This window comes from Tyto alba, unplaced genomic scaffold, assembly GCF_018691265.1.
Source record: "Tyto alba isolate M040663 unplaced genomic scaffold, T.alba_DEE_v4.0 Super-Scaffold_13, whole genome shotgun sequence".
NCBI lineage: Eukaryota > Metazoa > Chordata > Aves > Strigiformes > Tytonidae > Tyto > Tyto alba.
Window position 1 is genome coordinate 33356279 of NW_024881275.1, and position 10585 is coordinate 33366863.

General features: G+C 39.3%; 1 protein-coding gene across 1 annotated transcript; it reads left to right on the forward strand.

Annotated features, from left to right (window-relative positions):
• Nucleotides 1–6824: 6824 nt before the first annotated feature.
• On the forward strand, nt 6825–10112 carry LOC116958909. The gene is given in 4 exon segments (XM_032981851.2): nt 6825–6921; nt 7124–8485; nt 8488–9077; nt 9453–10112. Coding segments are annotated over 4 exon segments (2709 nt in total).
• The last annotated feature ends 473 nt before the right edge of the window (nt 10113–10585 follow it).

Genomic DNA, 10585 nt, shown 5'->3' on the forward strand with positions numbered 1-10585 from the left:
TTCAAGGCTTCATGTTCCTGGACTGAATGTCATTTACTGCATCAGTGTTTAAGTAGGCACTAAGTAATCTGTAGAGGACATCCAAATTCAGACTCGATAATTCAGCTAATAGGAATTCCAGTATAACTCTGCACTCAGGGCTCTCACCCAGATCAGGGGACAACTACTCAGGCATTGGCTGTATTTTTGAGCATCTCAAGCTTATGAGTTCCTGTACAGAACAACTGAGTTCAGTGTAAGAAAACACAATATACTGAGTGCAGTCTGAACTCGAAAGGAATCGCTAATGTGTCTCAAGAAATTACTGGACCAGGTAACCAGTGGAAAGCTGAAATAACGATTGTACAGAGGTAATTGGCCCTGCAATTGGAGCTGAGCTGGGAGAGAGAAATGGGAAATATTGCCTTTCTACTTGGTAGCTGTGAAACTGTGAGGGAAAGAGGGTAGGGATATACAGAGAAACAGATGTGACAAGAAAACTGATGGATCAGAGTGTCATTTGGAGAGTTTGGTTCTGTCTCACCCAGTGATGAAATGGTGATTCAGTCTTAGGGTTTGGGAGGGATAAAGGGTGATGAGGCTCACTGCTAGAAGGGGATGTAGCTTGGGAGACCAAATGTCAGGCATCTCCAGTTGTTGCCAAAGGGAGATTGCAAAATCAGAAAGCTGGGAGGTCAGAAAAATCAATTAGAATTGCCAGTACTTGCTAACTATAGTCATCTGAAGTCAGTGGAAGTAGCCTAACAATTGGGACTCTCAGGGAGCTGGGAAAGCAAGGCACTCCTTGCCTGCTCTTCATCATTTATACATTGAGATAAGTTGCCATATTTCCAAGTGTGTAATGTAACATGCTCTTCTGAAAATGTCAAAGTAGAAGTTGGTGCAGCGTTAGATTTTGAAAAAAAAATATCACTCCTATTTAGGGATCTTTTAGAAAATGTAATGCAGGTGTCTACACTTCCTCTTTTTATCATTCTGATTTTGAGTTTTAAGCAGAAAAAAAGCCCCTTGGTTTATGTAGCTATTATCAAATTAAGGTAGAGGTTGTCTAATTTACTTCTCCAAGTTGCTTTACTAGAAGCTTGATGGTGCACGTGATTTTAATTGCTAATACTTTATTCCTTTTTAATTCATTACTTTAAGCAGAATCATGTGAATAGTTGTGAAAAGAGATTCATCTGAAATAAGGATAAGAGCCTACCAATTATTACTGCTTAAGGATATTTTCAAGCTGTGGAAATCTGAAGGCACTTTGCAAAATTAGTGAGTTTAAAGATAAAATTCCACCCTCACAGACTCTGTATGCCACTTCACCCCATACAGGTGCCCGGAAAACTAATTTTTGGAAAAATCTCTGCATACAAGAAATCTGTCCAGCAGTTGTCAATGTGACCCTTCATGACTTCAGTACAGGGGTCAGAAGGATACTGCAGAAACTGTTCAAGTTACCTTTTTTTTTTTATTAGCCTGGACTGTGATGAGCAGAAAAGGCTTACAGGCAGCTGAGTAATCATCAACTCGCTGTTTGACAAGACTGACAAGCCAGTCTCCACGGAGCTGTTTTACTCCTAGCATGAATCCACTTTGCTTTCTTGAGTTGAACTCCAGAAAGCATCAAAAGTTCATTATTATCTTTGCTTGATATGTGAATGAATGCTTTGTTCTCACAGATATTTGGAGAATGGCTGTTGCTTGTAACTATTTCTCCATTCACATGTGTACAAGGTCTGCTATTTGCTATTTATTATGCATAAAAAGTACATTGTTTGTCCAGGGAAGAGAAAAATACTTCTAACAAGGGATATACCCAGTGGCACTAATAAAGAACAAGTGAAAATTGAACTGTGTGCAAATGCCCCATACTTTTAATCCTTTTGTTCAGACTACACAGCAAATAGACATTCAGAAACCACTCACTAGCTAGAAAGTTGGGAGCTAAATATATGTTGTACAGTAATTGCTGGAAATTATTTGACCACCCGCTGTAAGAAGAATGCATATCTTGAGCCACTGCCAAGGCAAAGTGTCTGTGATGTTGTATAGGACTGTCTTTGTATAGGTTTGGATCAAATTCAAACATCTTCCAAAGATTAGGGATAATTGGATTAGAAAATATGTTTTCAGTTCTCCTTAGATGGTAACAGTGATGTCTAGACTTGGTCAAAACTTCTCAAGAGCAGGAGGTAGAAGGAAGGCAAAGAAGCAAAAAAAGATTAGGGGAAAGGGTTAAAGGAAGAGAAAAAAATGAAAGGGTTGGGCAAAAGGGAGAAGGAGGAAGTGGGAAGGAGAGGGGGTAAAACAGAGTAGGGGAAAAGAGGAAGGGAAAATGGAAATAAGCATGTGGAAAGGGAAAAGGAAAGGGAAAGGGAAAGGGAGAGGCAAAGGGAAAGGAAAAGGGAAAGGGAAAGGGAAAGGGAAAGGGAAAGGGAAAGGAAATAGAGGGTTCTTCAAAGCTCATATTCTATTTCCTGCTTGTCTGTAATGAGACCGGGATTGTCCTCCATAGGTTTTATGAGAAACAGTAAAAAAATACCCTTCTTTAAGCTTTGTTAAATCTTCTGCCACCCAGAGACTTTAAAAAACAGCACTGCAAATGGAATTTTAAAGAAGATTCTTTAAAGAAACTGATTCATAAAGAAGTAACTTTAAAAAAATTTAATACTTCATTTTAAAAATCTTATTGAATTAGGTTACTGTTCTTTGCAACTGGAATTCTTTTCATTCAGAGAATCCATTTTCCCCAGAAAGCTATGTATTGGAATAATTTTCAGTGTCTCTACATTTGCTTAAAACAGTGCTGTCAGAGCTCAGTGTAAGCCAATTTGTACGAATTTTAAATGAGTGCAAAGAGGACAGCCTCTCACAACACAAGCAACTGAAACAATACAAGTGTATCTGTACTGTTAGACATTATTGTAAAAGTTATGAAAATGGGACTTAAGAATCAGATATTTCTACTTTAAATATAAAAATTCACAGTAAAGGATTTTGTCCTCTGAATTTTTTTTTTAAATGACTGCATTCTAAGCATAACATTTTATATTCTACAGGGGTTGGGGTTCTTAGCTTCAGAATGTTTTCAGATAAAAAACTGTGATTCACTGTACACTTTTTGAAAGTAGCAGATGACCATGTGCAAAATGAAAAAGGATGGCAAATAAGAATTTTAGAAGAGTAGAAATTTATTTTGGAAACATATTTGAAAGGAAAGGCATTTGATAATGCTATCATGTAGAAAGAGTTCCTGGGGTCCAGTTTAAGCTGGAATCTGAATATTTTAGCTGACTAAAAATTGTGTTAAAAAAAAAAAATCACAATCTGCAAAAAATTCATATTCTTTTGATAGAGATGCCATATACATTTCAGGAATTCTAGAAAGTACAGGGTCATATATCCTATTTAACTTGTGGTATAATCTGAACACAAGACAGAGAGTTGAGGATACTGACAGCGGCACTGTCTAGTCTGATCTATTCATAACAAAGCTGCTCAGGGCTGTTTTACTGAAATTTTTTTTTTAATTGAAAAAAAAAACATATAAAAGATTAATATTTTTTCATCCATTTTTAACCAAACTATGTCTGAAATGTAAGAAAGACTTTGGCAGGATCTTACTTCAAAAGCATACCACAGGATGTCTAGTAATGTCATAATCTAAAATGCAAAAAATTCTGGTAACCGTCCCCACATCCTAGACAGGTACCTTAAGACATTTCTTCTTCTGAGGCATATTTCTCTCAGCTTCTTATAATGGAGATACTTCACTTGCCTCACTATCTGAAGACTGAAGGAAGAAGGGACTTGTTTCTTCTTTCATTTCTCCATCAATAAGCTTTACAGTCAATCTTGCTGTCGTGTGTCGTGTATTGTGTTCCCCTCCTCCCTGCCACAGCTTTGGTCTTGTGGTTATTCATTCATACAAATGAAAACAGTCTCAATAAAGAAGACCAAGGTCGCTCTTTTCCTTATCATGTAATATCCATAACACCAAAAAGCTCATGCCCAGGTCATGCAGCTGAATTTGGGTAGCTGACATTGAAGACCTTGGATGATCAGAAGAATCCAAGGGCCCTGGGGTCCGAGCCTCAGCAGTGAGCTATATGCTGATGGGTGGGTTCACGTCCTCTTGTACCCTGTAGAATCTGGGTTTCACTAGCTAATGAGCAAGAAAATGTTTGACACCTCTTCACTGCAGCAGTTTGGAATATGTCAGTGATCTTGCTCCCTGGTGATATGTGATTGACCCTCTCCTGTTATAACTCGAGCCCTGTGTGAAATGCAGTGCATAACTTTTGCTCAGTCGTTCATTTATTTCTTCACTACAGCTTGAGCCACAATTAGCCCATCCATTCTTTCATATTGTTTCAATACAAATACTTAGAAAGGAAGATATGCTTTACTATGGGATCACTCACTTTTATTGCTCATGTGTAAAACCATTACACAGATGTTATATTCTACATATGTAGAGAGTCAAAATCAAAAGGGGAAGCCTTGTTTGTGTTACCTCCTGGCTAAGAAAACTGTGATGGAATCACATTAAATTCTCTCTGTCTCCATTTGGATCATTGTAACCATGTTCAGACAGAGAAGAAAAAGAGAAACAGAGAAGTACTGTTTATTGCCAGCACTGAATTGAATAAACAAGTTAATTCAAAATATGTCAATAAGGAAAAAAATTGTATACAGAAAAAGAGACCTTTGAATTCTGGAGTGAGAAGTAAGAAGTAAAGGCAGTAAGGGCCAAAAAGAGAAAGCTTCTGAGAGGCATGAGGGCAACTTCTAGAAACAGGGCATAATTCAATTAGATGATATACATATAATTAGACAATTATTTATTAAGTATCATAATTATTTGTGACACCTCTCAGACAAATCGAAGATAAGGGGTTTGCTCTGCACTAAATTAAATCAATGACAAAAATTCAAACAGCTTCAGAGGGAACAGCAACATTGTCTTTGTATCTGTCTGAAGGCTGTTCACCATGAAATTTGTCCAATAGTGTCAAAAACCCAATTTTTTTGTTCAGTTTTAGAGAGCTCAAGTCCAACCAAAGAAGCTCTTGAAACAAAAAAGGCCCAAACAATAGGCCTTAAGCCAAAGTTGACTTCTGAGTGATTTCCCCAACCAGCAACCAGCATCTTATCAGCATGAAATGCAACCCTGGGAACAATCCCTGAAAACTGTAAGTAAACAACAGGAAGTAACTATAAATCCCAAATGTAAAGAAAACCAGAAACTCCTCAGATGATCCGGACACGCCTGAGTGAGGCATGTCAAAGGTAATGAATCATTGCTGTCTGAAATTCCTGGATGGGTAGACCTTCCCTATAGTTTACTGGCTCTTGAGTGGACTAAGGTCAGAGGACTATGTGAACAGTGGGAAAGTCAGGTAAAAGAAGCTGAACCACTGGATGTATTAAAATGCCTCCAAATATAATCTATTGAAAAAGGGAAAGAAATTGTGTGTTCAGGAAGACGGGGATGGGTTTTGTTAACAGCATATCAGAAACAGCACCAACAGAAAGAAAAACTGTTGTTAGAGCACTCCCACATGGAGCGACAGATGTGTGATTTGCAGAATCAAATTGTAATGTTAGTGTCAAAATAAGTTGCTTGCCGATAAGTTGGATACTTCTCAGACTGTAGCTGAAAGAGCTGCAGTAAGGGTTGCACAGTATATATATAAGAAAAGAAGGGGATAAGTAAACTATAGGAAAGTGCATTCTGTGATTGCAGAAGCAGGGGTACAGTGGGATCCTGACAGATGGGGTGGAGATATTTGGGATTCTATGGGTTCTGATGAGGCTGGTTCCTCAGATGAATTTGTGGATGTAAAACCAATGTGGAGATGGAAAACAGAATTGGATACTAATGGGCAACAAGTAAGAAAGGATGTGATAGAGGATTATACTCAGCATGAAATAAATGATATAATTGAAAGATTTAAGCAGAGACTGGTGGAACCCCTACTCTCTTGGATGGTGCGTTTGCACGATCAGGGAGAATCAGGGGTAACCCTAGATCCAGGGGACTCTAGGAAGTTTTTAGTTTTGAGTTCTGACTCCTTTGTGCAAGATGCATTCTGAAATAGTCCTCAGGGTACAAACTTGTTAACCTTGGCTGTCTGCGGATGTAATAATAAATACCCCACGGAGAATGATTGGCCAGGTGGGGAATGTCCCTGGTATACTTTGAGAGATTGTATACAGCGGATGAAGGAGGAAGGGATGAAATTGGCAATCTTTATAGGAGACCCTGACAGAATGATGCAAGCCACCTTGTCTGTCACTCATAGGAATCAATTGATTAAAACTGCCCCACCAGCATATAAAAACGTAATAATGACTCTCTTATTTAATGAGACCGGAAATCCCATTGATGAGATAATTGAAAAAATACAGCAGCTAGGTGATCTTGGAGAATGGAGCCCCTGAGGAAGTGCAGGAAACTGAGATACTTGGGACAGCTCTAAAAGAAGTGAGAACAGAGTTTCTCACAAGGAAATGTTTACAGCTTTATTGAAGGATGGCATATCTCATGGAAAGATTGATGGTGTTCCACCTAACAAGCTGTGGCGAATATACAAACAAAGAGGGATGAATAAGCCTAGCAGGAGAGTGCAGAGTTCTGAAACTAAGAATCCAGGGGTAACTCAGCCTACGGCACCTCCTCCTGAGCCCCAGAGGGACTTCCCATCTGCAGACGGTGGGCCCTCCGCAGGCGGATCAGTTGTTCCGGGGGAAAGGGAAGACTGGGAGCTGTATTCTGATTTATACCCATGGAAGGAGACTAGGGAAATAGTCCAGCGTAGTAAACAGGAATGAAATTACGGCCAAGCTCCAGTGCAATGGGCATGGAAGAACCGATGGCCCCATGTGGAGGTCCAAATATTTTGGAAAAATTGGTCCTCACAAAAAGTAAAAGCCTTAATTGACACAGGAGTGGAGGCCTCCTTGATATATGGGAATCCAAAGAAATTTAAAAGACAACCTGTAATTATTACAGGTCTGGGAGAGAAATAAATTGAAGCTGTGCAAACTCAAATAGAAATGAAAATAGGAAACCTCCCAAAATGACTGTATTCAGTCATGATTGTCCCCATTCCTGAATACATAATAGGAATAGACATTTTGAGGGGACTAACTTTGAATCTCCCAGACAGTCAATACCAGTTTGGGGTGAAAAGTCATATCAGTGTTAGAACAATTTTAGTAGGAAAAGTGAAAATGCCTCCTGTACAGATTCCTGCTGCTACTAAATTAATGACTATGAAACAGTATAGAATTCTAGGAGGACATGAGGAGATATCACAGACAATTAAGGATTTATTAGATACAGGAGTATTGAAACCAGTTACCACAGCTTGGAACAGTCTGGTATGGCCTGTCAAGAAAAGTGATGGGTCACGTAGAAGGACAGTAGATTTTAGGGAATTAAATAAGCACACCCCACTGCTTACAGCAGCTGTACCAGATACTATTATTTTAATAGAAAAGGTTCAAAAGCATCCAGGGACTTGGTATACTGTAATAGATTTAGCTACCACCTTTTTCACTATCCCAGTTGCAGAGGAGCATTGGGACCAATTTGCCTTCACCTGGCAGGGACGACAGTATACCTTTACCAGATTGCCTCAGGGATGGCTGCATAGTCCAACCATTTGCCAGCGGACAGTGGCTGAGCATCTGGATAAGATAAAACTGCCTCCTCATATGCAAATAGTGCATTATATTGATGATATCCTAATTCAGGGAAACGATGAGATGGAAGTGCAACAAATACTTGAACAGGTGGTGGATCATATGAGACAGGAAGATTGGGAAATTAACCCTAACAAGATTCAAGAACCATCCCAAACAGTAAAATTTTTAGGAATTCAATGGCATTGTGGACATCAGGAAAAATTACTCAAAGCTCTACAGAAAATTTTTGATTTTGCAGTACCACAAAATAAAAATGAGGCACAGAGAATTATTGGATTGTTTGGCTTTCGGCGGCAGCATATTCTCCATTTAGGACAGATTCTGACTCCTTTGTATAAAGTGACAAGGAAAAAATACAAGTTTGAATGGGGGAATGAACAGCAAGCTGCTTTTGAGTCAGCAAAGGAAGCTATTCAAAAGGCCCTAGATTTCTGGCCAGTGCAAGAGGGAGAAGTGGAGTTAAATGTGTCAGTAAATGGATTACATGTCAATTGGAGCCTATGGCAAGAACAGGGAAAGAAAAAGGTTCCTTTAGGTTTTTCGGGATGAAAGCTGCCAGAGGCAGGAAACAATTATACACCTTTTGAGAGACAACTATTAGCATGTTATTGTGCATTGGTAGAAACAGAACAGCTTACAATAGGACATGAAGTGTCCCTTCATCCTGAAATTCCTATCATGCAATGGGTTAAAAGCTCTCCTAAAACCCATCGAATTGGGCATGCTCAAGAATCGAGTATCATAAAGTGGAAATGGTATATTCAGGATAGGGCCAAGGTACTCTCCACGAGAAAGTAGCTACTGCCCCCACAGGTGATCAAGTAATGAACCCCCATTTCACAGTTGAACGGGAATCCCCAGTACGATGGGGAAAAGCTTTAGACCAATTGACACCCTTTGAAAAGGAACATGCTTGGTTGACTGATGGATCAGCTAAGTATATAGGAGGGAAGAGGTTTTGGAAAGCAGTAGCTTACTATCCCCAGCTAGAAAAATTTTTAGAAACTATGGGAGAAGGGAAAAGCAGCCAATATGATTAATTATATGCTGCTTATACGGCCTTGAAACAAGAAAATCTAGGAGAATGTCATTTACATACTGACTCCTGGTCAGTAGCTAATGGGTTAGCTACTTGGCTGCCAACATGGATAGCCAAAGATTGGAAAATATACTCCAAAGAAGTCTGGGGAAAGGAATTGTGGAAGGATATTTGGGAAATAATACAGAGGACTAAGGTGACTGTGCTTCATGTTGATGTTCATAGTAACATGGACACTTTAGAACGACTTTATAACTCTGTTGTAGACAAGTGGGCAAAGATTTCCCAAGCTGGATTAGAATTCTCTCAGAAGAAGGATCATGAAGGCTTGGCAAAATGGGCACACCAAAAGTGTGGGCACCTTTGAGAGAAAGCCACTTACAGGTGGGACCAAGAGCATGGCATAACAATGTCACTTGATATGATCAAAACTATAATTGCCCAGTGCCCCCTGTGCCAACATACTCACAAATGCCTGGTGCCTAATATTGTGAAAGGGCAACTGGGGAGAGGAAAATTGCCAGGACAAATTTAGCAAATGGATTGTATTGGACCTTTACTCCAGGACCTAGGGTGTAAATATGTCTACACCACTGTACATACATATTCTGGATATTTGATTGCCCATCCTGGTAAGAAAGCTACTCATCATAGTACTATCTGTACTATAGGCATAATAATTTTGTACTATGGAATTCCATTGCAGATTCAAACTGACAATGGGTCTCATTTTCAAAACAAATTTGTCCAACAGTATGCTGAGCAGCAAAATATTCAGTGGGTTTTTCATATACTGTACTATCCACAAGCTGCAGGATTGATTGAACGAATGAATGGGTTGTTGAAAGAGCAGTTGAAGAGGCTAGGAGATGGGAACCTATCCGAGTGGAAAACTCATCTCACAGATGTGCTACATATCCTTAACAATAGGCCCACTGGGGAAATGGAAACCCCTTTGATGATCATGAATACACCCAGTTTGCAAATAAAACCTCTGACAGTAAGTGAGACTTTAACTTACTGGGAAATTGTTCCGGGTGCGATGGCCCCTTACCGGGCCACTCCAGAGGCTGCAGGGCTAGATCTCTATGCATTAGAATTGATCAGGATGAACCAAAAACAGATGAGAGTTATCAATACTGGAACAGGAATTCAAATTCCTCCAGGACACTTTGGTTTGATAACTGCTCATTCAAGCCTAGCCTTGAAAAGTATTCATGTCATGGGAGGAGTGATTGATGTATATTATCAAGGAGAAATTAAAGTAATTCTGTTAAACAATGTTGAACAAGATTTGATTATTCATACCCATGACAGAATAGCACAATTATTGACATTGCCAGTTTTGAAAGCAATTGTGAAATAAGGGGATCCACCTCAAGTCACCACTGTTCGTGAAGATAAAGGGTTTGGACCAACTAATTTCAATAACGGAGATAAATATGGGTCCAAATTTCAAGTGGACCTCCTGAACTAGCTGAAGTAATAGCCACAGGAAAATACAATACTGTTTTAATCATGAAACCTGGACAGGAAAAATGAGAATATGTTCCTGCAACTAAATGTTATCTGCGAGAATAACTAGATGTCTTAAGGTTCTATCTTTAGATCCTGCTAAGATGGATTTGCCTGTGTATCATCATAGTCCATTTGGTAAAGGCTTTTACCCCAGAATGGCCATTGGAAGGTCCACGAGAGACACTGCTTAGGTGGCAATGGAAAAATGCAACCAAGACAAGACAACAGGATGATTTCCAATGCAAAGCCAATTCTTCCTGTATCATAGACAATCTTACTTTCAGTACTCTGTTTATTGGAACATTCAGTGAATTTGTGTAA